Below are 27957 nucleotides of genomic sequence, written 5' to 3'. Positions count from 1 at the left end.
CATAACTAGGAAGTGTTAAGTATCTGATACCAAATTTGAATTTCAAGTCCTCTTGACTTCAGGGTTGGCACTCTATCCACTGAACCACCTAGCTGCCCCTATTTCCAAGGTTTTTTAGAGTCACATCATACTGAGCTCTATCCTAGTCTTTCTTTTGGACTACCCAATTATTAATGACAATCTCAGACATAAGATTTCTGTTTCCACATTAAAAAAATAAAACATTTCTTTTTTTGGAGTCCCTTGAAATTGACCTTTGATATTGGCTCTTATATGTTAAATTTTCTAGAGTTCAGCTTTGCAACCAATCCTGAAAATTTAACAATTGATTGAATGTTCATTTTTTTTCCATTCAATATTATACATTTTGCTGGATATAATATTTTTGCCCACAACCTTATACTTCTTTTGATAGCAGTATATGGTATTTCAGAACTTCAGCATATTTGAATTTTTTTGTTGGTGGTGGTGCACCTTATAGAATTTTCTTTTTGATTTTGGGGTTTCAACATTTAGCAATGCTATTCCTGTATGTTTTCCTTGTAGAATCTTGCACGTTATGATCAGCAGATTTTTTTTTTCTCTTTCAACTTTCCATTCTTGTTCTATACCTCAGACAAATTTTCTTTAATTCTTTCTTGTTGTATTATACCAGCTTTTATTGTTTTGATCTTAGTTTTCAGGTAGTCCAATTGTTCTTATGTTTTCTCATTTTGATCTGAGATGAGGATGGCTACTCCTGCTTTTTTGGTTTTGCCTGAAGCATAATAGATTCTGCTCCACCCTTTTACTTTTAGTTTGAATGTCTCACCCTGTTTCAGGTGTGTTTCCTGTAAACAACATATAGTAGGATTCTGACTTTTAATCCAGTCTGCTAACTGCTTCCTCTTTATGAGGCAGTTTGCCCCATTCACATTTATGGTTAGAAGGACTAATTCTATATTGCTTGCCATCCTATTAACCCCTGCTTATGCTTTTCCTCTTTCCTTCCCTTTTACCCTCCTATCCAATATTAAACTGGTGAACACCACTTGCTTTTCACAGCCCTCCCTTTTTAGGATCCCTCCCCCACCTTAAAGATCCTCCCCTTATTTTATCCCTTTTCCTCGAAATTACTGTATTCCCTTCCCCTTAGCTTACTCCTTCCCTTTCACTTTTCAATGAAGTGGAAGAAGTTTCACCATAAATCGAATATGTCTATTGATACATGCTATGTTCATCTCCCTCCTTTCTTTCTCTTAGATATAATAGGTTACCTTTGCCTCTTCATGAGATGTAGTACCACCACTTTACACTTTTTTTATGATATAATCTCCTTTCCACCTCTAGTTTCTAAGACAAATTGTACATATGTTCTTTACATATTTTTTTTGACAGAAGTATAGTTCTCAAGATTTCTTTTTACCTTTTTAGAAATCTCTTGAGTTCTGTATTTGAAGATCAAACCTCTTATGTAGGTCTGGTTTTTTCATCAAAAATAGATGGAATTCATTTATTTCGTTAAATGTCCATCTTCTTCCCTGGAAAACAATGCTCATTCTTGCTGGGTAAGTTATTCTTGGCTGCATACCAAGTTCCTTAGCCTTTCGGAATATCATGTTCCAGGCCCTTCATTCTTTTAATGTGGACGCTGCTAGATCCTGGGTTATCCTTATTGTGGATCCTCCATATCTGAATTGTTTTTTTCTAGCAGCTTCCAATATCTTTTCCTTTGTCTGATGGTTCTTGAACTTGGCCACTATATTTCTTGGCGTTTTGATTTTAGGGTCCCTTTCAGTAGGTGATCGATGAATTTTTTCAATGTCTATTTTACCCTCTGTTTCCAGAATGTCTGGGCAGTTCTCTTTGATAATTTCCTCGAAAATGGTGTCCAAGCTCTTTTTTTCCTCCCATTTTTCAGGGAGTCCGATTATTCTCAAATTGTCTCTCCTGGATCTGTTTTCCAGGTCTGTTGTCTTTCTGGTAAGGTACTTGACAGTCTTTTCAATTGTTTCATTTCTCTGGTTTTGCTTGACTCCCTCTTGGTTTCTCCTTGAGTCATTCATTTCTACTTGTTCCAGTCTAATTTTCAATGATGTATTTTCTTCACTCACTTTTTTTATATCTCTTTGTAATTGTCCAATTGAGTTTTTATCTTTTATGGAATTTTTTTCCATTTTATCCATTTTATTTTTTAGAGAGCTGATTTCTTTTTCCAGCTCACTAATCCTGTTTTCCTTGGAGTTGTTTACCTTTTCCAGCTCACTAATCTTGTTTCTCAATGATTTGATTTCTTTATCCATTCTGTCTTTGAATGCATGGGATGACTTCTCCAGGCTCTCTTGCCAAGCTTCCCTTTCCTTTTCCCATTTCTCTTCCAGCTCTCTTGTGAGAGCCTTTTTGATTTCCTCTATGAGGTTCTTTTGTATTGAGGAGCAGCTTATATCCCTCCCAGGGGATACATCTGGGGACAGTCTGTTCCTAGTCTCCTCAGCATTTGAAGTCTGCTCCCTCTCCACACAGAAGCTGTCAATGGTTAGAGCCTTTTGAATTTTTTGTTCATTTTGTCAGAGTAGGAATCAAAGAAAACAAATTGACAAGAGAAACAACTGGTCTGTTTTGGGGGGGGATGGGGCTGGGTGGTATTAATGGGCTTCCTCTACAGACTGGGGGTAGGGCAGCAGAGAGCCACTAACAGAACAGCGATGACTGTACTGAGTCTGAGGCTCTGAGAACGCACTGAGTCAGTCCAGGTGGGGGTTGGGGGTGGCCGGGCTCTGAGAGACGCTGGCTTTCTGGGGTTTCAATCTTCACCTCCGGTGTTTACACTCTCTCTGCTGCTCCTGGCTTGCTGCCAAGATGGAGCATCCACACTGGGGAAAAAGTCTTTTCGCAGAAACGGCAGAGATAGTACCCCTCCCCCTCCGGTCTGAGCTGTGTGAGCTGCCTGTCTTGCTCTGGCTGTCTGCCCTCAGTCTGCGCTCAGTCTGATTGACCCTCCCCCGAGCAAACACAGACCTTTTCTGGCGACTCTCAAGGATGTCTTCTCTTGGTGATTGTTTGTGGATTTCTTTCTGGGTCAAGCATTAACTCTGAGGCTTGTCATGAAGTAAGTTCTGAGAGAAAACGAGGAGCTCAAGCAGCTGTCTGCCTCCACGCCGCCATCTTGGCCGGAAGTCTTCTCATTTTGATCTGTTCTCCATATCTATTCTTTTTCTTGCAAGATGTCACACATTCTCTCCAATTTTTTTTTTTTTTCATTTTCATTTTCTTTTCTTGGTCTCCCATAACCTCACAGGCTCCTCCTTGCCTAATTCTAATTTTCAGTCATATTCTTCCTTAACACTCTGAATCTCTTTTTCTATTTGGATAACTTTCTTTTCATAATTTTTTTAAAATTGCTTTTCCCTCCCCCATTTTTCAGATTTTCTTCAACCCATCTAATTTAATTTACAATCTATAAATTCCTTCTGGGCAGATAACCAACCATTTAATGTTACTCTTTGGGGAAGAAGAGATTTGTTTTTAATTACTTCAGCATCTTCTGAAGATGAATCCTAATCTTCCACATTCCTATCCTAAGTTTCTATACTTAGGTTCTTTGTCCTTTGCTTGCTAACTTCTTTTAAATAAGCTTATTAGAATATTCTCCTCTAGTTCTGGGGTAAGGGAAAAGAAGCTTAAGACTTCACTTCAGTCCATCCCTCTGGAACTTCCGACCCAGAACTCCACCTCCCTGTAAATGCCTTCATCCAGCAACTAGCCTGCCCCACTGCTTCTGCACTCACTGGCCATGTCTGGTTCTTTCTTACCCAAGGCCACAACCTCAGCTGGGGTTCCTTATCAGCAGAGGTTCTCTCTATCTTACTGGATTCAAAAAATAGTTAACACTTGCTGTGGTGATGTAATGGTTCTCTAGTTGGCACATGCTCAGTGTGCTGTAATGATGTAATCACATTTAGGTATTTAAGGGCTGAGAGGAGTTGAAATAAGAGAACTCCATGTTTGACCATCCTAGTGGGTCTCCTGCCTTCTACACTCCTCCACTAAGACCAAATTCGAGGGCTGGTCCCAAGAGAGCTAGCCCAGGGGGTGGATTTTGTCACCCCAGTATGGGGGCTTTGGAATGTATAGTATATTTTGGCACCCCAATTTGGGGGCTCTAGAAAGCATACCAGAGGCTCTGACCTACATTATTCAGATCTTTGGTAGCTGGTCCCTTTGTGGGGCCATAAGGGCTGGAGGCAGCAGGACTCTGAGGTAGATAGAGACTAGGGCCCAGATGGAGGAACTTTACAACATGGAGTCACCTTGGTTAATTTTTTGTGAATTTTCTGTGTACACAGGGAGCCTGGAGCCAGAGGGAATGGGCCCTGGGAGCCTGGGACCTGGTCAGGTGAGTGCCCTCCATCCACACCTGACCCACATCAGCAATCCCACTTACCCACCCTGAAGTCAGGAGGACCTGAGTTCAAATCTGACCTCAGACACTTAACACTTCTTCTCTGTGTAACCCTGGGCAAGTCACTTAACCCCAATTGCCTCAGCAAAAAAGAAAAAAAAATGTATGGAAGGACTTTATTTTTTTCTTTTTTGAAGCTTTTTATTTTGAAAACATTCAATGTTGGGATTACTAGGTGAGAACTGAGGTTGTCTGGATGGTGACAAGGTGAGAATTCAGGTTTTCTGGACAATTACAAGGTGAGAACTCAGGTTGACTTGATAGAGGGGGCAAGCTCATTGGCTGGGGTGGTTCTTCCCAGAAGCCCTTGCATTATCCCACGCCCATTCTCTGGGAGGATAAAAAGAGACAGCACTGGGCGCAGAGGGCAGATCGGCCTGGAGAAGGATAAGAGCTGGAGGAGATTCAGAGCCAGGATTCAAGAAGGAAGACTCTCTGCATTACATCAGGCCTGACGGGGCTCTCTGCAGGAAGGGAAGTCACTTCTAAGGACAAGAGTTAACAGCAACTGCCTGGAGACAACGGTTCGTTACAGGAAGAAGAATCTGTCGGAGAGATTTGAGTAGAAGACACAGCAGATCTCTTCCCAGAGAGAGATCCAGCAGCTTCTGGAGACAACAGCACGCTACAATTGGCGTCCAAACGTGGGACAAGGACTTTTGCTTATCCTGACAAGAGGAGCTAGACCAGACCTTTGCAATTTGCAATTTGGCGCCCGAACAGGGACAGACACAGTCCTGATTCCAGTGGAAAAGCTTCCGATCTAGATCTCAGTCTCTCTGACCCAGAACCGTGAGTAACGAGGAAACTTTGTTAAAGATTAAGAGAGCGTGCTAATAGATAAATAAGGAACTTAACTTGTTAAGGGCTAAACCAGGAATCTCTTATAGCTGAAATGGGGCAGATGTTAGCTATATTCAATCCCTGGACCTCAGCTGACTCAACCTCAGCCCCAGACGCAACCTCAGCTCCATTCAGGAGTGGTACTATAGAGAGTATAATCAAGATAATTGAGGAGCAGAGTTTACTTGTAACCTGGGTACAGATTGCTAAACTCTTGGCTGCATTAAGACGCACATCTCCTTGGTTCTTAGAGGAAGAAAAGATAGATGTAGATAAATGGAAGCTAGTGGGATATGAAATGAAAGAATTTCAAGCAAAAAATGGGCCTCGTTCAATTTCTGCAGAAGTATTTTATATCTACAACATAGTTCAATTAGCCTTAAACTATCAAGCAAGTTGTAGGAGAAGGAAAAGTTCTAAAAATGAACAGAGGAGGAAGTGTGAGGAAAAAAGGAAAGATCAAGATCTTTCCCTAGAGCAAGAGGATTTAAATGAGGAATTATGGTATGATTCTCTTGAAGAAGCTTCAACCCTGCCTAGAGAACAGATTATTGACAGGCCCACATCAACCCCACCTTCAGAGATGGAGGAAGAAAGAGGGGAAGAGGCAGAAACACAAACAGAATTGCCTGTGAAGAAGCCTAAGCCTATGACAAGATTAGAAAAAGCATTGGTTAAAGCTAAGAGAGAAGGACAGGATATAAGTGATTTTATACATGCATATCCTGTGATTGAAAATACTGACTCTGTAGGTAAAAAAAGGAGAAGATATGCACCTTTAGATTTGAATACAATTAAGGATTTGAAAAAAGGTTGTACCCTTTATGGGGCTACATCAGCTTATGTCAAAATGTTACTAGATGGTTTGTCTTATGAAGTCCTAACCCCGAATGATTGGAAATCCATAGCAAGGACATGTCTGGAGCCTGGAGAAAATTTATTATGGCTTGCGGAATTTCATGAATTATGTAAAATTCAAGTCAGATGCAATTTGGAAATAGGAGTTAACACACAATTCACTTTTGAGCACTTAGCTGGTGAAGGTCAATATGGAGAGAATTCGGAACAGATTAATTATACCATGACAATATATGAACAAATTGCTAAGGCTGCAATAAAAGCTTGGGGTGTCCTTCCTGGACAGAAAGATCGTGGAGAGGCTTTCACTAAAATACAGCAAGGTCCCAATGAACCTTTTGCAGATTTTGTGGGACGTTTGCAAACTGCTGTTAAAAGAACTATTGGAGAAAATTCAGCTACAGAAATAATGACCAGACATCTGGCTAAGGAAAATGCCAATGAGATTTGCAAAAGAATTATATGGGGATTAGACAAAGATGCTCCTTTAGAGGAGATCATAAGACGCTGTGCTACAGTGGGAACAAATGCTTTTTACACCCGGACAATGATGAATGTGGAAAGGCAGGGTCCCTCCTGGCAAGGGACTTCTAGAGAAACTCGGCGATGTTTTCAATGTGGAAAAATTGGGCATCTAAGAGCTCAGTGTAGATATGGAGATACAGTGAGAAGACAGGGTGAGAGAAGACCTAAAACTCCATGTCCAAAATGTCACAAGGGCCTCCACTGGGCCTCCGAATGTAGATTGACACAGGGAAATGACAGGTGGGGCCCAGCTTCAGCCCCCCAAATGGGGCATGATGGCAGCCGAGGTTACATCCAGAGAATATTAAGACACGATCAATCAGCCAAAAGGCAATCAGATGGAAGAAAGGGATTGAAATTAGGAAAAATAGAGTTGTGTGCAGTAGAGACTACCGAGATACTCCCTGGAGAAGTGAAATCTGTTCCTGTTGAGCCTATGGATCCTTTGCCTCCAGGCACAGTAGGCTTGACCATTTCACCTTCTGAGAGTGCCTACAAAACAGTGTCCATCCATACACTGATGTGGGAGACTGGAGAACGTGTATCTAATATCCCAGTCACTAACACAGGCAGACAACGTGTGATTTATCAACCAGGAGAAGTAGTAGCATCAGGCTTATTGTTACGGACCCCTAATAAGCAACCTAGTGATAGTCGCCTAGATTTTGACTCCAATGAACAAAATCCAGGAATATATTGGACAGCAGCTGTGACAGCTGACCGACCTATGCTTACTATTTATATAAACGGAATACCATTTGAAGGATTGGTAGACACGGGTGCAGATCGTACAGTTATTAGAGGTGCCAATTGGCCCGGTCACTGGCCAAAGATTAAAGCAGACACCTATATGTCTGGGGTGGGAGGATCAATAGCAGCAGAAGTTAGTGCTAGGCCTTTGAGATGGGTATTTGAAGGAGAAACAGGAGCTTTTACTCCTTTTGTGGTTGAAAAAATCCCCATCAATCTGTGGGGAAGAGACATTTTACAGCAGATAGGATTACAAATAAGCACTTCGGCTTTTTAGGCAGGGCTGCTGTTGAAGGCCTACCTGCACTTTCACCAGTTCCTATTCAGTGGAAGACTGATTCACCAGTGTGGGTAGAACAGTGGCCCTTAAGAAGTGATAAAATTCAGGCCTTATTAGACATAGTGCAAGAACAACTTGACCAAGGACACTTGCGGCCTTCTCTAAGTCCTTGGAATTCCCCAGTATTTGTGGTGAAAAAGAAATCTGGAAAATGGAGGATGATAACTGATCTAAGAAGAGTAAATGAACAGATGGAAACTATGGGAACTCTTCAGCCTGGACTTCCATCTCCTACTCAGTTGCCAAGAGAATGGCCTCTATGGGTTATAGACATTAAGGATTGTTTCTATTCTATTCCTCTAGATAAGGAGGATATGAAAAGATTTGCTTTTTCAGTGCCTAGTGTTAATTTGGCTGAGCCTTATAAAAGATATGAATGGACAGTTTTGCCACAGGGAATGAAAAACAGCCCTACTATGTGCCAAATGTATGTTGCAGCTGCTCTTGCTCCAGTAAGAAAAGCCTTTCCAAAAGTAATATTGTTACATTATATGGATGATATTTTGGGATGTGCACCTGAGGAACAAATGTTAGAGGCATGTCTACAAAGGACCATGGAAACATTAAAGTACTACAAACTGCATATAGCTACAGAAAAAATTCAAAGACATGCTCCTTTTCAATATTTAGGATATGAAGTATATCCTAAGGTGCTTACAGTACAAAAACTCTCCTTAAGAACAGAGAAGCTAAACACCTTAAATGACTTCCAGAAATTGATAGGAGATATCCAATGGATGCGTCCCGTGCTAGGCTTGACTACCTGTCAATTGCAACCACTATATGATATTTTAAGGGGAGACAGTGCTTTAAATTCACCACGCCAGCTTACAAAAGAAGCACAAAAGGCTTTGAGAGAAGTTGAACTGGCTTTATCCAATGTGGTTGAAAGAGTCACTCAAAAACCCTTGGAAATATCAGTTTTTGCTACAAAAGAGGCACCCACAGCAGTCCTTCATCAAGGAGACAGAGTGATTGAGTGGGTGAACCTCCCAGCACAACCAGAACAAAGCCTTACACCTTACCCAGTGCTTGTGGCTAGGATTTTATTAAAGGCTATTAAGAGAGTAACACAATTATCTGGGATAAGTCCTGAAAAAATATACACATTCTATACTAACGCACAGATTAATGTATGCTGTGAGAACATCCCAGAATGGCAAATTTTATTGGCCACCGCTCCAAATTTTGCACATGGATCTCCATTAAAGATTACCCGGCTACTACATAATTGGCGATGGATTTTTGAAGAAAAGGTTTCTAAGGTTCCTCTTAAAGGACCAACAATCTTTACAGATGCCTCCAAAGAAAATATTTGTGCCATATACTCTCATGATTTAACCATAAAGAGAGTAATCAGGACTCCTTTTCAATCCACTCAACAGAATGAATTATTTGCTATCATGCTAGCTCTCACTTATTACCCAGGAGACGTAAATATAATTACTGATTCAGCCTATTCAGTAGGTGTAGTACAAAGAATTGCCACAGCCCAAATAAAATTTGCAGCCTCCAATATTTATCAGCTCTTTAAGGAACTTCAAGAGCAAGTGAGAAAACATCCAGGCAAGATTTATATCTTGCATGTCCACTCACATAGTGGACTTCCAGGTCCCATTTTTGATGGAAATTCAAAGGCAGATAGCCTTCTAACCATGTTAGCCAGTAGTCCTTTATTTCAGGAAGCACAAGAATCTCATTCTAGATATCATCAGGCTGCTCGAGCTTTACGTTTACAATTTGGAATCACAAGAGAGGAAGCTAGGAGCATAGTAAAAAGCTGTACAGCTTGTCTTCCTTTCCATGCTCCTACACTCCCTCCAGGGAAGAATCCTCGTGGTTTGAGACCCAATGAAATCTGGCAAATGGATGTGACCCATTATAAATCTTTTGGTCGTCTATCTTTTATTCATGTCGTGGTAGACACCTTTTCAGGATTCACATTTGCAATGCCAGCAGCAAAAGAGACAGCCCGAGTGGTCACTGAATTCCTTATACAAGCTTTTGCAATTATGGGTGTGCCACAAGCAATAAAAACAGACAATGGACCTGCATATACGTCCAAACATTTTACACACTTTTGTGCACAGTATAAGATTTTACATACCACGGGCATACCCTTTAATCCTCAAGGGCAGGCAATAGTAGAGAGAAGAAACAGAGATATTAAGACACTCCTCCAAAAACAAAAGAAAGGGGGAGCCACAGGTAGCCCTAGGGAACTTCTAAATTTAGTTCTCTATACCATTAATTTTCTAATTTTTGACAAAGATGCACTGGCTCCAGCAGACAGGTTTTATAACCCACCAGAAGGGCAGTGTCCAGTGAGAGCATCTCCACTGTCCTTAGATAATCGCCAGGTGATGTGGAGAGATCCAGAAAGTGGTGAATGGAAGGGACCAGATAGGTTAACTGCCTGGGGGAGAGGGTTTGCTTGTATTTCTTCAGCAGGAGAAGGAATCAGATGGGTGCCAACAAGTCATATTCGCCTTGTCCATCAGAGAGAGACAGAAAAAGAGAAAGACCTCAAAATAAAGGAGAAGATCTAAGAAACATCTGACACTGAAAGAGCATGGATAATAAGAAGACTGTTAAAGAACTTAAAAACCAGCAGGAATCATTGGACTTCCTCACACAAGATGAGAATAATGGACAATGGACTTATGGACATTTATAAATTTTCAATTTATGATTATGATTATGTTATATACTTCTAGCATGTGTTATGTTACTATGTTACTATGTGCTTATGTAATTTATGTAATTATCTGTAATACTTCCCATATTGATGGATTTATGTTTCAAGGTCATGACTGTCCTATGTTCTAAATCAAAAGAAAGGGGGAGATGTTGGGATTACTAGGTGAGAACTGAGGTTGTCTGGATGGTGACAAGGTGAGAATTCAGGTTTTCTGGACAATTACAAGGTGAGAACTCAGGTTGACTTGATAGAGGGGGCAAGCTCATTGGCTGGGGTGGTTCTTCCCAGAAGCCCTTGCATTATCCCACGCCCATTCTCTGGGAGGATAAAAAGAGACAGCACTGGGCGCAGAGGGCAGATCGGCCTGGAGAAGGATAAGAGCTGGAGGAGATTCAGAGCCAGGATTCAAGAAGGAAGACTCTCTGCATTACATCAGGCCTGACGGGGCTCTCTGCAGGAAGGGAAGTCACTTCTAAGGACAAGAGTTAACAGCAACTGCCTGGAGACAACGGTTCGTTACAGGAAGAAGAATCTGTCGGAGAGATTTGAGTAGAAGACACAGCAGATCTCTTCCCAGAGAGAGATCCAGCAGCTTCTGGAGACAACAGCACGCTACAATTCAAGGACAATTTTTCACCACTAACGAGTACAAAACCTTGTGTTCCAATTTCCCACCCTTTTCTAGTCACCCCCTCCCCTAGATAACAAGTAATCCAATATATATTAAATATAACTATACATATTTATACCATTATCTTTCTGCACAAGAAATGTCAGATCATAAAGGGGAAAAAAAGAAAATGAAATCCAAGCAAACAACAACAAAAAAAGTGAAAATGCTATGCCATAATCCTCACTCAGTCCCCTTGATCTTCTCTCTGGGTGTAGACTTGTCTCTCAATCACAAGATCACTGGAACTGGCCTGAATCACCTCATTGTTGAAGAGCCACATCCATCATCTTATAATCTTTTTGTTGCTGTGTACAATGATCTCCTGGTTCTGCTCATTTTACACAGCATTAGTTCATGTGAGACTCTTCAGGCCTTTCTGAAACTGTCCTGCTGATTGTTTCTTACAGAACAGTAATATTCCGTTCATGTACCATTACTTGTCCAGCCGTTCTCCAATTGATGGACATCCCCTCAGGTCCCAGTTTCTTACCACTGCACAAAGGGCTGCCACAAACATTTTTGCACAAGTGGGGCTTTTCCATCCTTTAATATAAGATAGCTGCTTTTACCTGGGAAAGGGATGTTCTTTTGCCTATGCAAGGTTGTGATTAGAACCCTGGAAAGCAGATTTGTGGGGAACAACTCAAGAACCGTGTCATCAGAGTGACCAATTGTTTCTTTATTTCTTTATTTCTCCTTAAACATTTCTTGAAGTGTTGCATCTAGGCTGCTGTTTATTGGCATTCTGATAGTCTGGTGATAGCTGTATTACAACTTTTGCTTTGCTCTCTTTTCTATCTGACTTGTTTCTGATGTCTTACATTCGCTCCTCTTTTTTTAAGTCTCCTGGATTTGCTTTAGTACTTGCCATTGCCTTGTGGCTTCCATTTGGTCTGTACACATTTTCAGAGACTTGGTTGTGTGGGCCAGGTTTTATGACTCTTGATTCTTTCTGTCACTTCCCTTATTTCTTCTCCATTGAGTTTCCCCTAGAGGATCTCATTCATTAGTGCATCTACCTCTTGTTCTTCCTTTTCCCAGAATCCTGCTTGGGTTTGTGCCCAAAGTCCCCTAGCTGAGGCAGTGCTTGGAGACAGGAGGCACCCTTCCGCCTGGCTGTCCGGAGTGTCTCAGATCTTGCTTATTTTAGGGAGGGTCTGTTTTGCTTATCTGAACAGCAGATTTCCTGGGCTCTACAGCACTCCTGGAGGGAAGGTCTAGGCTGGTCATATTGCTGCTTTCTTGAGAGTATGGATTGTTTTACTACAGCACCTCAGGGGCAGGAAAGGGACCTGTGCTGAAAGTGGTCTGATTATGGGCCTCCTGCTGGGAGCTCTGTGAGTTTCTGACCTGGATGTGAGTGGGTAGCCATGGCTTTGTTTTTCTTTTCCAGGTTGGATTGGATTTTTCTCTGTGCGAGCAAGGGATTCTTTCCATTGGATTTTCATTTTCTCTGTATGAGCACTTCTCTTTGGCTATTTTCTTTAGGATGGTGTCCAGTTTTTTAAACTAGTTTTCATTCCATGAGACTTCCCATCATTAGCTTGTCTATGTTCAAGCTGTGATTCCCATCAATACATTTGCCTTCAGCAAGGGCAGATGTTTTTTCCCCTGTTATTTGTTGTTTACTTCATTTCCTCTGGGCTGTCCTTCACTTGTGTATAATTTTATTCCCTGTCTATTCTTTCTTTTGTTTCTTTGGGAAGAGTTACCACAGCAGAATTTAATATTTTATTTCTGTATCTTGGCAATGATCAAAAGAAAGCCAGAAGGCCAAGAAATATGGAAAGAGGCCTGGGTGGGAAGGAGCCTCTGGATTCAGGGATTTGTGGGGAGCTCAGTTAGAAAAGTCCCAAAGGAGAAGAACCAGGTGAATAATGAGGAGATATCTGGGCTTTCTCCTTAAGAGAAGGTTGGGAGTGCAGTAGCCCCTCTCATCTTGGTAAACAGGGGCTATGGGAGGCTTGTGAAAGAAAGATTTTCAATATCTTCCCTTGGGTGTGAGTTAAGGAATCAATCAGAGATGCGTTGTTCATCAGGAAAAGGACTGCCTGCCTTTACTGAGATCCTCTCTTATGGAGGAAGAAGGAACCAAGGGACCCAAGAGAAAAGGAAAGATTTAGGAATCCATGGGAATCTCAAAACGTGTAAAAGAGCAATAAATTCCTCAGTTGTTCAGAAGTGAAAAAATAGAAAAAAGAAAATGAAAAGCTGAACTGTGCATTGCACAAAGACCATGAGGAGGTCAGGGTAGCACTTCCTAGTTAGAAACAAACCTGTCACAAGTTCGCAAAGGCCATTCTCTTTGCCAAAAGGTAGGTTTATTTAGGAGAAGAGGCTATAGAGAAAATGAAGAGATAAAGTAAGACCCCGCAGGGGGAAGTTGCCAAAAAAGCAATAGGGTTACCCAGGAAAGGAATTTGTAAGAATCCATTAAAGCAACATAACAGGTTGTTACACTGAATGGCAGCCTAGAAGCATAAAGAAATTTGGCAAACTGACCAGAGTTAGTTATTCTTGGCTATACTATCTACTCTATGTAACTGTATAGGGTTAGTTATCATGAGGACAAAGTCTTCAGTAAATTGAAGGCACCATGAGGAGGGCGGGAGAGAGTGCTCCATAGTGGGTTTTGTCCTGACAAGGACTTAGCCAAACTCTTCATCATGGGGACATGTTTGATGGGTGAGATACAGGGTTGGAGGTTTCTTAGGGCAGGAGAGGGAAGTACCAGGCAAGCATTTGGTAGCTCCCAGGGAGGGATCAAAGAGGAGCCACATGGGATCCGCCTGGCAGGCCAGGTCTCAGACACAAAACATATGGTAATCAGAATCTCAAATGTTGTTTACAGATGCCCAGACGTTTGAGGGATAGATAATGGAGGATGAGAAATTCTCCCAGTCACTATGCAGATAGGCTAGTTTGGGACTTGGTTATGCCTGATAATGGTAGGTTGGGTTCTTGCTGACAAAGGGAGTGAATAAGCTCAAAGTCCACATCAGAACAGAAGCAGATGTTTCAAAGAAGAAATCCACAATGTTGTACTTGTTGTCAGTGGGAAATAGAGATGGTCCTTCCCGAGTATCAGGGTATTCCCACTTTGGGCCACTTTCTCTTATATAGGGTCCATCTGTTGCCTTCTTATTTTTATGATTCCTGTTCTCCCCATTGCTAGGCATCTTTGTAAAACATTTATTTCTCATAAAAAATGGCAATATTTTCTCTATGAATTTTTTTTAATTAATGAAGGAAGCCTCTTTTCCAGTTTCTCTCATTTCCCTGTAATGAAATATAAAAACAGGAATATTTGCCTTAAACAAAGGAAAGCAATGACCAAAAAAGGCATAAGCTGTTTTGCCCATACCGACATCTTCCCCAGAGGGACCTCACAGAAGAAATAAAACTTTTTCCCAGAGCATGCTGTACTTGCCAACTTCTCAGCCTCTTTACAGAATTTTCTTTAGAATACATTACTTAAATCACTTGTGCTGAGAAAATTTCCCATTACCCTTTTGATCTCCACAGATCCATCTACCTCACAAATAAAACACAAACTCTTCCTGATTCCACAAGGAAATGCATTCAATAATAAGACATTTCTCAGCTTTACTCCAGATGATTCTATAAAATGCTTTTCTCAACATTCAATAAGGCTCTTAATGACTGTGGTTTCAGAAGCCAACTCTGACCCTCAGAAATAGCATGAGCTTTGAGCCAATCTCTTCTCTGCTTGAGTTTCCTCCTGTAAATTGGGGAGGGCTGGTTGGATTCTTGAATTCTGAAGTGACTTTCAGCTCTACATCTCATGACTTTGGTGCTTTAGGAGTTGGTGGCATTCAGGGATGTGGCTGTGGACTTCACCCAGGAGGAGTGGGGCCTCTTGGACCCTCCTCAGAAGAAGTTGTACAGGGAGGTCATGCTGGAGAATGCCCGGAACCTGCTCCTCCTGGGTAAGGACATTTTCTGGTTAACTCTGAATCTGCAAACTAGAGGCTTATTATCATTTCCTCAAATGCAAGGTTTGGAGTGTGGGGGGGGCAAATCAGTTGGAAAGGAGAAGATGCTGATTTGCTGTGTCCAAGCACCAGAGTTCTCCTGTATACATTTGCCTGGGTTCATAGAAAACTGAAGCTGTCCTTTGTTATTCCTGAAGCTGTCTCTTACCAGTTCTAGGTAGCTTCAAGTCAGAGATCAAACCAGTGTGGAAGCATCACACAAGGATCTAATCGGCTTATTTTGCCTGACCTCTACCTGGACACAGACTGGTCTACCAAAGCTCTGAAAATTGCTAGGGGCTAGGATTGGGAATACTTTTCTTTTTAGCAAACATCACTTTGTAACCCAAAACCCATGGTTATTTCTAGTACAGGAAACTTGTCCTGAAGCTTCTTTCCTATTGCCTTCAAATTTCATCACCAGTGGTGGGAAAGGAATGGAAGGGAATCAGCATTCATTTTCATCGACTGTTTCCCATAGTCCGTGCCTTATGCTTTCTTCACAATACATTAGCAACAATATTGTTGAGGAAAAACTTCTGACGATTAAGTTACTTTGATTATTCTAAATACTAAATTAAGAAAAATCTGAAATGAAGAAAGATGTGAATTGCATCCAGATAAAAAGAATTAGTAGAAATGTGTACAGCCTGATCTTACAATTATCCTTTTTATCCAGGCATGTGGGTTAGAAGTTTCTTCCATAAATGATCCTAATAAATCACAGGTGGGGAAGGGGAAGAAGATTATTTGACTCTATCTCCAAATAAAAGTTGTACAACAGGATGATTGAGAAACCCCATTATGGCTTTTTTGCATGACAAGCACTAGTGGGTGACCATATACTCATATGTTTCAATATAATGGGTGAATCTCAATGGGGCAGCTCTGGATTTTCACCCCATTCCCTAAATAGAACTAAATTTCAAGCTTCTCTCCTTGATACATACCTTATTTCTATGCTCAGGGCTTCCAATTTCCAGAGAAGATGTGATCTCCTACTTTAAGCAAAAGCAAGTACCATGGGTGCTGGACCAAGAATGCCTGAGGAGCTTTTCTCCAGGTGAGTGAGAGGAAAGCAGGGATGTGAGAGTTGTGGTTTAAGGGGCTCCTGGGAGCTACCTTGAAGTAAATGCTAGGTTTTGGGGGAAAGGCCAGCCTTGGAATTCTTTCTCAGATACTTTTGAGGCAGATCTCTTTTTCAGTTATTCCTGGTCCAGGCACTGAATCTCAGGTTTCAGCAACCCAGCTGGGGCTGGACTTTCTAATCTAGTAAGGTTCCCTTGGTCCTCCCAGACTCCTATCCCAACTTCACAATTACTCCAGTAGGCAATAGTCTCTGGTTCCTGCTGAGGCTGCAACCACACCCAGCTTTCCCAAGGGGTCCCCACAGGGTGTTTTTGCAGAGACAGCACGAGTCCCACAAGTTAATCCTCTATCTGGGATCTTTCTTCAGATCTCCTCAGACTGGATGAAGAGAACCCTTTTTCTGCCCCAGATCTTGATTTTTCACTCTCTCTTTGCCCTGAAACATAAATTAGTTCTATTTGTGGGGAAAATAGGGAGAGCTTGAAATTTTGTAACATACTTCACCATTTTCCCAGAATCCTCTCCCAAGATAATATCTTGATCTGGAGAGTACAGGTTTAATGCGATGTGATCATCTCATTAGGTAACTCAGGAAGGGAAGAACTGTTCTAGGGCATCACAACAGCCACTGAGGGTCCTTGCAGGCCTGTGGCCCTTTATTCGTGAATGTCCAACCTTCCTAGAATTTTGGAAATGATTTGTTGTCAAGCTGAGAATATGAAAGGATCTGTTGCACTGAAGAGCCATCAGAGTTTGAGGGAAGGACACCATGAATCCCCAAAGCTGTGTATTCCTGATCATGATCATTTCAAGTTACTAAGAAAGATATTTGTTAAGGTAGATATATGCACATACTTGTTGTCCCAGTGGACAATTTGCAGCTTCATACAGTCTCTGTATTGACAAATTTTGGGGTCAAATCCCTTTATTATTGTCTCCCTCCTTCAAGAAACTTGTGAACTTCAAAAGGGAAAAGAGATGCAATAGCAAGCTCTGCCCTTCCATGCCACAGGACGAGTAACTCAGTTTCCTACACGAGACACATATTTTCAAATGTGAGTAATTTCCAACATTTTTAAAACATTATGTTTGTTAAAAGGATATGCAGGGGGATATGATGATAAGCTGTGACTATCAATAAAAAAAAAAAAGTATTGCATCAGAACAAAATCATGTCTCCAATTAAGAAAGACAAACACATTCTGAATGTGACTTCAGATAATGTAACAGACAAAAAATAAAATTGGAAGTGATCACCAGAAAATGCACACAATGAAAGGAAAAGGGAAAAAATGAGCGTTGAACTAATTTGTCAAATCCTAAAGGCAGACACTGCCCATTTACTGGGTGTGAATTCCTGTCTCAGCTACAGGGCTTTGGCTCAAGTCCCTCTATCCTTTGAACTGGTGGGCTGCTTTGTGCAAGTAGTGACAATGAAAGTATTCTGTGTTGCTACAGGTTTATTGTGAAATTCAATTTCTTTCCACTTGAAGACCATTAGAAATTATATGATGTTTGGGATGTGAGATAATAGGATCATTAAGGGACTGATTCTGCTCATGTAAGAATTTTTTTTAATTAATTTTATAATTATGACTTTTTTTGACAGTACATAGCAAGGTAATTTTTTACAACATTATCCCTTGCACTCACTTCTGTTCTGAATTTTCCCCTCCTTCCCTCCACTTCCTCCCCTAGATGGCAGGCATTACCATACATGTTAAACATGTTATACACTGATGCATTGTTGGTGGAGTTGTGAAAGAATCTGGCCATTCTGGAGAGCAATCTGGAACTATGCCCAAAAAGTTATCAAAATGTGCATATCCTTTGACCCAGCTGTACTACTACTGGGCTTATATCCCAAGGAAATACTGAAGAAGGGAAAGGGACGTGTATGTGCCAAAATGTTTGTGGCAGCCCTTTTCATAGTGGCTAGAAGCTGGAAGATGAATGGATGTCCATCAGTTGGAGAATGGTTGGGTAAATTATGGTATATGAAGGTTATGGAATATTATTGCTCTGTTAGAAATGACCAACAGGATGAATACAGAAAGGCTTGGAGAGACTTACATCAACTGCTGCTGAGTGAAAGGAGCAGAACCAGGAGATCGCTGTACACTTCAACAATGATACTGTATGAGGATGTATTCTGATGGAAGTGGAAATCTTCAACATAGAGAAGAGCTAATCCAATTCCAATTGATCAATGATGGACAGAATCAGCTACATCCAGAAAAGGAACACTGGGTAATGAGTGTAAACTGTGAGCATTGTTTTGTTTTGTTTTTCTTCCCAGATTATTTTTACCTTCCGAATACAATCCTTCCTTTGCAACAACAACAACAAAATTCGGTTCTGCACATATATATTGTACCTAGGATATACTATAAGATATTTAATATGTATGGGAATACCTGCCATCTAGGGGTGGGGATGGAGGGAAGGAGGGGAAATATTTGGAACAGAAGGGAGTACAACGGATAATGTTGTAAAAAAAAAATTACCTATTAATATGTACTGTCAAAGAAAATGTTATAATTATAAAAATTAATTAAAAAACATGTTATAGTATATCCTAGATACAATATATGTGTGCAGAACTGAATTTTTTTGTTGCACAGGAAGAATTGGATTCAGAAGGTAAAAATAACTTGGGAAGAAAAACAAAAATGCAAATAGTTTACACTCATTTCCCAATGTTCCTTCTCTGGGTATAGCTGATTCTGTCCATCATTGAGCAATTGGATCTGAATTGTATAATGTGTATGATGATCTCCTGGTTCTGCTCATTTCATTCAGCATCAGCTGATGTAAGTCTCTCCAAGCCTCTCTGTATTCATCCTGCTGGTCATTTCTTACAGAACAATAATATTCCATAACATTCATATACCATAATTTACCCAACCATTCTCCAATGGATGGACATCCATTCATTTTTCAGTTTCTAGCCACTATAAAAAGGGCTGCCACAAACATTTTGGCACAACCATCCAGGTAAGAATTTTTTCTTTGCTTCAGGAAATAAATTTAAATTGAGCTTCAATTCTGTTGATGGAGGGAAGGGTGTGTGTGTGTGTGTGTGTGTGTGTGTGTGTGTGTGGTGTCTTTTCCTGTTTGTTGTTGCCCTTTTTAAAAAATTTTTTTCTTATTGTTACAGGAAGTAAAATCAGACTTGAAGTGAAGGAAAGTACTGAGAACCAAAACTTCACTTGGAAAGAAATCCGTAGTACACATGAGAAAGTACACACTGGAGAAAAACCTTATGAATGTAACCAGTGTGGAAAGACTTTTAGAGACAAGGGAGCTCTTACTGGACATCAGAGCACCCACACTGGTAAGAAACCTCATGAATGTAACCAGTGTGGAAAGAGTTTTAAAAAAAGGCACTCTCTCACTCGACATCAGAGACTCCACACTGGAGAGAAACCTTATGAATGTAACCAGTGTGGAAAGGCTTTCAGGTATAAGGAATCATACACTGTACATCAGAGAATGCATTCTGGAGAGAAACCTTACAAATGTAACCAGTGTGGAAGGGGTTTTGAGAACAATCAATCTCTTACTCTACATCAGAGTGTCCATACTGGAGAAAAACCTTATGAATGTAACCAGTGTAGAAAAACTTTTAGATATAAGCGAAATCTTACTGTACATCAGAGAATCCACACTGATGAGAAACCTTATGAGTGTAACCAGTGTGGAAAGGCTTTTAGAAATAAGGGTGTTCTTACTGTACATCAGAGAATCCACACTGGGGAGAAACCTTATGAATGCAAGCAATGTGGAAAGACTTTTAGATATAAGGGAGTTCTTACTGAACATCAGAGAATCCACACTGGGGAGAAGCCTTATGAATGTGACCAATGTGGAAAGGGTTTTAGACACCAACAATCTCTCACTTCACATCAGAGATTCCACAGTGGAGAGAAACCTTACAAATGTAACCAGTGTGGAAAGGGTTTTACATACAAAAAATCTCTCACTTACCATCAGAGAATCCACACTGGTAAGAAACCTTATGAGTGTAACCAGTGTGGAAAGGGTTTTAGAGGTAAGACAACTCTTACTGAACATCAGAAAATCCACACTGGGAAGAAACCTTATGAATGTGACCAGTGTGGAAAGGGTTTTAGAAAAAGGAGATGTCTTACTGCACATCAGAGAATCCACACTGGAGAAAAACCTTATGAATGTAACCAATGTGGAAAGGCTTTTAGAGACAAGGGAGCTCTTACTGGACATCAGAGCACCCACACTGGTAAGAAACCTCATGAATGTAACCACTGTGGAAAGGCTTTCAGAAATAAGGGGCATCTTAATGTGCATCGAAGAATCCACACTGATGAGAAGCCTTATGAATGTAACCAGTGTGGAAAGGCTTTTAGAGATAAGGCAACGCTTACTGTACATCAGAGACTCCACACTGGGGAGAAGCCTTATAAATGTAACCAATGTGGAAAGGCTTTTAGACAACAGCAATATCTCACTGTACATCAGCTATTCCACAGTGGAGAGAAACCTTACAAATGCAACCAGTGTGGAAAGGGTTTTACATATAAACAATCTTTCACTTTCCATCAGAGACTCCACACTGGAGAGAAACCTTATGAATGTAACCAGTGTGGAAAGGCTTTCAGATATAAGGAATCATTCACTATACATCAGAGAATGCACTCTGGAGAGAAACCTTACAAATGTAACCAATGTGAAAGGGGTTTTAGACAAAAGGGAGAACTTACTGTACATCAGAGAATGCACTCAGGAGAGAAACCTTATGAATGTAACCAGTGTGGAAGAGGTTTTAGACAAAAGGGAGAACTTACTGTACATCAGAGAATGCACTCTGGAGAGAAGCCTTATGAATGTAACCAGTGTGGAAGGGGTTTTACATGTAAAAAATTTCTCATTCCACATCAAAGAATCCACAGTGGCGAAAGACCTTATGAATGTTATCAGTGTGGAAAGACTTTTAGAACTAAAGGACATCTTACTAAACATCAAAGAATCCACCCTGTGGAGAAACCTTATGAATGTAACCAGTGTGGAAAGGCATTTAGACAAAAAGGAGATCTTACTGAACATCAGAGAACCCACACTGGAAAGAAAGCATATAAATGTAATTAATATGGACAAAGTTTCATAAAAAACCTGAGTGGTTCTCACCGGATCTGTGAGCAAATGTCAAGGCATTAAAATAAGCAGGAAATGGGATTTGGTAGCGATCTCTGGGAGAAGATGGTAGTGATATTGCCTTCCATAATTAGCTTTACATTTAACCCTGTGGGGAGGATGAGGAAAGGAAAGTAAATGGTGACTGGGGATAGGAGACAGCTTCAGAAGCATAGTGGATCTTTCTTTCCCATCTGGTCACCTACTTGAAAGTTGGGATTGAGAGATCACTAAATCAGGACTCAGGATAAGGGTTGAAATTCTGGGTTCTGAACTTCTGTGGCTTTGTGAACTTTATTTAACTCCACAGGATTCATGATTTTAGATTAGGGTTAGGATCTCTTCCAGCTCTGACTGCTTTAAGAACTCAAAGTGGAGCTTGAAGGCAAACCCTAGTCATTGCTGCTTCTTGCTGGATCCTCAGCTTCAGATTCAGCCCAATAACTCAGAGACTTCACCAAACCTTCTGGCTATGATTGGCAGTTTGGAGAGGTAGAAAGACATGAGAAGTTCTAAAGCTATATCCTGTTGAATCAGGAATCTTACACATTCCCAAATATACAAGTGCTGTGCAGTTAGTGTAATAGGTCTCTTGTCATATTTGTTCAGGAAGAAAATGTTTCCTTAAGATACTTCACAAAAATATTTCCACTCGGAGGTTTCAGCTTTCATCCATCAAAGGGACTGAGATGACCTCCCAAGGCTGGGCTTAGTGTTGGGGCTATAGAATAAGAGGCACAGCCGTGTAATGTGTATGAGGCTATGAATGGGTCCAACTTTTCTCCAAAGCCATTTGTTACTAGGATATATGAAAAGGTGATCAAATGTCCATGCTTTGTGACACAGAGAACCCAAGGCAAGGCATCTACTGCAAGGACATGAGATAGCAAGCTTCTAGCAACACTAAAATATTAATTGCAATGTTTTGGTTTGTGTATTTTGTGGGAGTAGTGAAAAATAATATAGATGCAAAGTAGAAAATGGGACCTCTTCAGTTGGAGAAAGTCTGAACACATTTTGGTTCATGAACATATTGGAATATTGTGCCATAAGAAGCAGTGGCTAGGAAGAATCTGGAGAAGCAAGGGGATGCGTAAATGAAAGAAGATAGATGGAAGTGAGCAAAACCTAGATTGCCATATACTATGATTTTGAAAAAGGAATTTGAAATTCCTTCCAGCAATGTAAAAGCATGTCTGTATTTGACATGTATTGGACTACCTGCCAGATGGAGCAGGAGGGGATGGGGAGAAGGAGGAAAAATTTGGAAGAAAAAGTTTTGCAAGGGTCAGTGTTGGAAACATTACCCATGCATATGCTCTGTTAATAAAAAGCTTTAATTTTAAAAAAAAGAAAAGAAAGAAAAAAAAACATATCTGTCCATCCTGTGTGGGCACTGGGCAAATAGAGGGAGCCAGCTGCCAGAGGTGACTTAGCTTGTAAAATCCTTTCATTTTGAAAACTGCTTGTGGTGACAATAGGAAAACCATTACTCTGGGACCCTATGGTTTGTCTGTTGTGGAAGGGCTTAGGCCTTAGGAAGAAATGGGGGGGAGCCATCACTACCTGTTGTCTGGATCTATGTCTCGTCCCCTGACTCAGATATTCCAGAAGAAAGGGTGAGGCTGATGACTATGAGCAGTCCTGGCTTATATCCAATTCACTTGCAGGTCAAGCTTATCACTCTCTGATGGTCTCAGTCCACCTCAAGAGCTAAGGGTCAACAACAACAATCTCCTGGTGAAACAGCTCATGCATTCAAAAGTTCAGTTTTCCCATCAGGCACTTTTAAGTAAAGAAAAACGTGGGTTCTGGTCCTTTCACAGTGTGATTAATGTGGCATAGTGTGGACCATGATTGCATATGTAAAATCTACATAGATGGCTTGTCACTTTGAGGAGGGTAGGGGGAGAGTAAGTCAGTCAAATAATTTGGAACCTAAAACCATACCAAGATGAAAGTTATAAAGTAGCTTTACAAGTAAGTTTTTAAAAACCCTAAAATAAAAATAATTAAGCAAGAGCAAACCACAGGAAAAATAATTGCATTCTAACAATTACAGCAATGAGGTAATATATCAAAAATTTTGGGACGCAACCTAATATCCTATTGCACACATCAAAATACTTTTCAGACATTTTGAATTAAATTGCTAATGGGCTTACCATTAGCTCACTATATCCACAACAAAACCTGTTACTTTTCCTCAGATCATCCCCCTCTCCATATTTCCTTACTTGAGGTTACCTTCATTCCTCTAGTCACCAAAATTCATAATCCCAGTTTTATTCTGAACTCTGCATTATCTCTCAACTCTCATGTAGAATCAACTGCCCAATTTTGTCATTCCTATAACTATTATATTTTCTCTAAGACCTCTTCATTCAGATAGCAACTGAATTACAATCCAAGTTCTTATCCCATCTTCCTCAGTATCATTTGAATGAAGCCTCTCTCCAATCTTTCCAGGAAGCTGCCCCACTGATATTTCCATCCATGTAAGAACAAATGTCACTCCCCTCCTCAGTCACTCCAGTAACTCTGTTGCCATTGAGGTCTGATTCAAAGTCTGTTGAGAGCCTGGATATCTTAGAATCAGCCGGAGTCAGAATAAGCAAAAATCTTTATTCTTAGTCTTTTGGGGCAGTCAGGGGATTTGATATAGGAATCTTCACACCTCCTTTCTCTCTCTCCACAGCCAAAAAAATGATCCTCCTTCTCCTACTCCACCCAAAAAATAATCCTCCTTCTCCTACTCCACCTGCTGATCTCTCCTCCCTTCTCTCACCACACCCACAGATCAAGCTAGCAGAGTTGAATAGGGTCATCTTCCAAACAGGTTAATAGAGAATTTTCCAATTGGTAATTTGTTAGGTTCTTACTAAGTGCTAATGAGATAATGAGATATTAGGTTCTTACTAAGTGCTAAATCAGTACTTGACAATTCTCTAGTTCCAGCTGATTCAGCCTATTCAGTAGGTGTAGTACACAGAATTGCCACAGCCCAAATAAAATTTTCAGCCTCTAATATTTATCAGCTCTTTAAGGAACTTCAAGAGCAAGTGAGAAAACATCCAGGCAAGATTTATATCTTGCATGTCCACTCACATAGTGGACTTCCAGGTCCTATTTTTGATGGAAATTCAAAGGCAGATAGCCTTCTAACCATGTTAGCCAGTAGTCCTTTATTTCAGGAAGCACAAGAATCTCATTCTAAATATCATCAGGCTGCTCGAGCTTTACATTTACAATTTGGAATCACAAGAAAGGAAGCTAGGAGCATAGTAAAAAGCTGTACAGCTTGTCTTCCTTTCCACGCTCCTACACTCCCTCCAGGGAAGAATCCTCGTGGTTTGAGACCCAATGAAATCTGGCAAATGGATGTGACTCACTATAAATCTTTTGGTCATCTGTCTTTCATCCACGTGGTAGTAGATACTTTTTCAGGATTCACTTTTGCAGTGCCAACAGCAAAAGAGACAGCAATTATGGGTGTGCCACAAGAAATAAAAACAGACAATGGACCTGCATATAGTTCTAAACATTTTGCGCACTTCTGTGCACAGTATAAGATATTACACATTACTGGAATACCTTTTAATTCGCAAGGTCAGGCAATAGTAGAGAGAAGAAGCAGAGACATTAAGACACTCCTCCAGAAAACAAAAGAAAGGGGGAGCCACAGGTAGCCCTAGGGAACTTCTAAATTTAGTTCTCTATACCATTAATTTTCTAATTTTTGACAAAGATGCACTGGCTCCAGCAGACAGGTTTTATAACCCACCAGAAGGGCAGTGTTCAGTGCAAGCAGCAACAGTGTTCTTAGATAATTGCCAGGTGATGTGGAGAGACCCAGAAAGTGGTGAATGGAAAGGACCAGATAGGTTAACTGCCTGGGGGAGAGGGTTTGCTTGTATTTCTTCAGATGGAGAAGGAATCAGATGGGTGCCAACGAGTCATATTCGCCTTGTCCATTGGAGAGAGGCAGAAAAAGAGAAAGACCTCAAAACAAAGGAGAAAATCTAAGAAACATCTGACACTGAAAGAGCATGGCTAATAAGAAGACTGTTAAAGAACTTTAAAAACTAGAAGGAATCATTGGATTTCCTAACACAAGATGAGACTAATGGACAATGGACTTATGGACATTTATAAATTCTCAATTTATGATTATTTGATCATGTTGTTTGTTACATATTTCTAGCATGTATTATGTTACTATGTTACTATGTATTTATGTAATCTATGTAATTATATGCAATGCCTTCCATATTGATGGATTTATGTTTCAAGGTCATGGCCACCCTATGTTCTAAATCAAAAGAAAGGGGGAGATGTTAGGTTCTTACTAAGTGCTAATGAGATAATGAGATATTAGGTTCTTACTAAGTGCTAAGTCGGTTCTTGACAATTCTCTAGTTCCGGCCTTTCCTGGGGAAGAGCTTGCATGCTTAGGAGGAGCAAGTTCATTGGTTGAAGTAATTCTTCCCAGAAGCCCTTGCATTATCCCATGCCCATTCTCTGGGAGGATAAAGAGGGCAGCTCTGGAGGAAAAAGGGAATTGTTTCTGGACCAGACTTGAGGCTGCTCTCTGCAGGAAGGGAAGTCGGCTCTCTACAGGAAGAAGAATCTGTATGAGAGATTTGAGTTGACACAGCAGATCTCCTCCCAGAGAGCAATCTGCAGCTTCTGGAGACAACAGCTCGCTACAGTAATTAGCCCTAAGTACTAGGTTACCTTGCATCTAGGTTAAGTACATCTACTCAGTTCTAGCTCTTTACAAAAGTCCTCTTCTTTGCCATTTAAAATCCTTAATGGAGGTAACATCAGAATCAGGTGAGGATTTGGGTAGAAAAGGGAGAGTAAGAAAAAACACAGCAAAATAATTGGATATTTTCAAAAGAGATTTTGCATACTTTTTCATACCCCACCCCTGTGAGGGTAGAGATGAATGTGATTTGCACCTAAGGATCCTCCAGGAATGAGAAGTGCAGATTATCAGGACTTTCTATCAACCAAACCAGAGCTCAGTAGGAAATTTTACATATCATCCAAGATTCCTTTTAAGGAACTTAAAGTGAACCAAATTGTTTTGAAAAAAAAAGCTTTATTTAAAAAAAAAATAGCTAAATTAGACATTTTAGTTTACTCCTCCAAGGTCTTGTATTAATCCACGTTTCGTCAGATTTCTTAATGAGCACAATAGTGATATTGAAAGGGGCCATACAAACTTTTATTAGTCCATCGGTCACAAGTCTCTTTATTACTAATTGCAATCTTATTTTTGCCTCCATGATATAAATAAGATATTGTTTCACCACATCCTCTGCATTGTTCAGATTCAATTTAAACGGAGAATTTTAAAACTCTCCCTGAAGGAGTATAGCTTCTAGAGGACAATGCAACAATTTTGAGTTCCCCTGACCTTGGGGGTTTCTGTTCTAACAATAAGTCAGTAATCCTAAATCTTCTGGCTTTTGGACTCTCCCTCAGGAAATTTTGAATTAGATAGCCAGTGGCCCTGTCAAACTCACCATATCCACAACAAAACCTATTATGTTGCCCCCAAATCTTATGATTCTTCCAAATGTCTTTACCTGAGATACCATCCCTCCTCCAGTCACCCAAATTCATAACCCCAGATTTATTCATAATTCTCTACTGTCTCTCAGTTCACATATAGAATCAACTACCAAGCTGGGTCACTTCTATAATCATTCTATCTTTTCTATTACTCCTTCATTCACAAAGCACCTGAGGTGCCCAGGATGGAGTACAACAATGTAGATGTTGTTTGACAAGAGCTCAGTGGGATCATGCCCTGCCTTTTCCTGCCTCTTTTCACACCTCCCAAAATGAAAGCTTTGCCAAGAGCATGTGCTAGGATCTGGGACCCTGCCGAGAGAGAGTATAGAGGCCACCTCACCTTTGGTGCACAATAAGTTTTCTGCTATGTTGCAAAAACACTTTGTTGAGCAAGGAGCACTCATGTGTGTTATGGGAAAGGGATCGGCCTGAGGATCACAGCCAGTGCCCCATGAGCAGAGATGTCTTGACAGGGCCTCTGGCCTGTGAGGAGGTTGCTGGAATGTCTGGATTGGGTCTCCTCCCACTGGCAGATACCACGCACACACAAAGCCCATGAGCTGCTTCTCTGAATCAGGATTGGAGATTGCCTACTGTTCATGTGCTGATCACACTTACAAAAATGTACATCAACAAGGCTGTGCTGCATAATAAACTGGAGCTCTTTTCACAGTCTAGGAGTCTCCCTCCTCATTCATCTCACCTCTGAGATCAAAGGGTTCTTATACTTGGAGCTCTCAATCAGGAGGGCTGCAACAAGAATGAAAGCCACAATAAGAGGGTGAGCCCTCATTCAAGGACACAGTCCAGAAAGTCACCTTGTGTGTGTCTAGGAACTTATTCCACTAACCATGACACAGCCTTGTGGGGCTCTCACCAGTGAAAGCCCTAGGAGGTGACAGTCCTTGCAGGGACATTGTAGTGACCAGTACATGGCCTTACTTGTTCAGGCGAATATCCTAAAACGCAAGCCTTGCACACAGG

General features: G+C 40.8%; 1 protein-coding gene across 1 annotated transcript in view; it reads left to right on the top strand.

Moving 5' to 3' along the window:
* The window catches only part of LOC141559133 (uncharacterized), a 31364-nt gene extending 3627 nt beyond the window's left edge, over positions 1–27737 (top strand). The window contains exons 2-5 of the mRNA XM_074297247.1: positions 4326–4375; positions 14955–15081; positions 16094–16189; positions 19376–27737. Coding sequence (XP_074153348.1) covers positions 4346–4375; positions 14955–15081; positions 16094–16189; positions 19376–21342 — 2220 coding nt within the window. The 5' untranslated portion in view covers positions 4326–4345 and the 3' untranslated portion in view covers positions 21343–27737. The remainder of the gene's footprint in view (positions 1–4325; positions 4376–14954; positions 15082–16093; positions 16190–19375) is intronic.
* The last annotated feature ends 220 nt before the right edge of the window (positions 27738–27957 follow it).

The sequence above is a fragment of the Sminthopsis crassicaudata genome, chromosome 2 (genome assembly GCF_048593235.1).
Source record: "Sminthopsis crassicaudata isolate SCR6 chromosome 2, ASM4859323v1, whole genome shotgun sequence".
In the NCBI taxonomy this organism is placed as follows: domain Eukaryota; kingdom Metazoa; phylum Chordata; class Mammalia; order Dasyuromorphia; family Dasyuridae; genus Sminthopsis; species Sminthopsis crassicaudata.
Note: the sequence above shows the minus strand (reverse complement) of the source record. Positions and strands in the feature narration are given on the sequence as shown.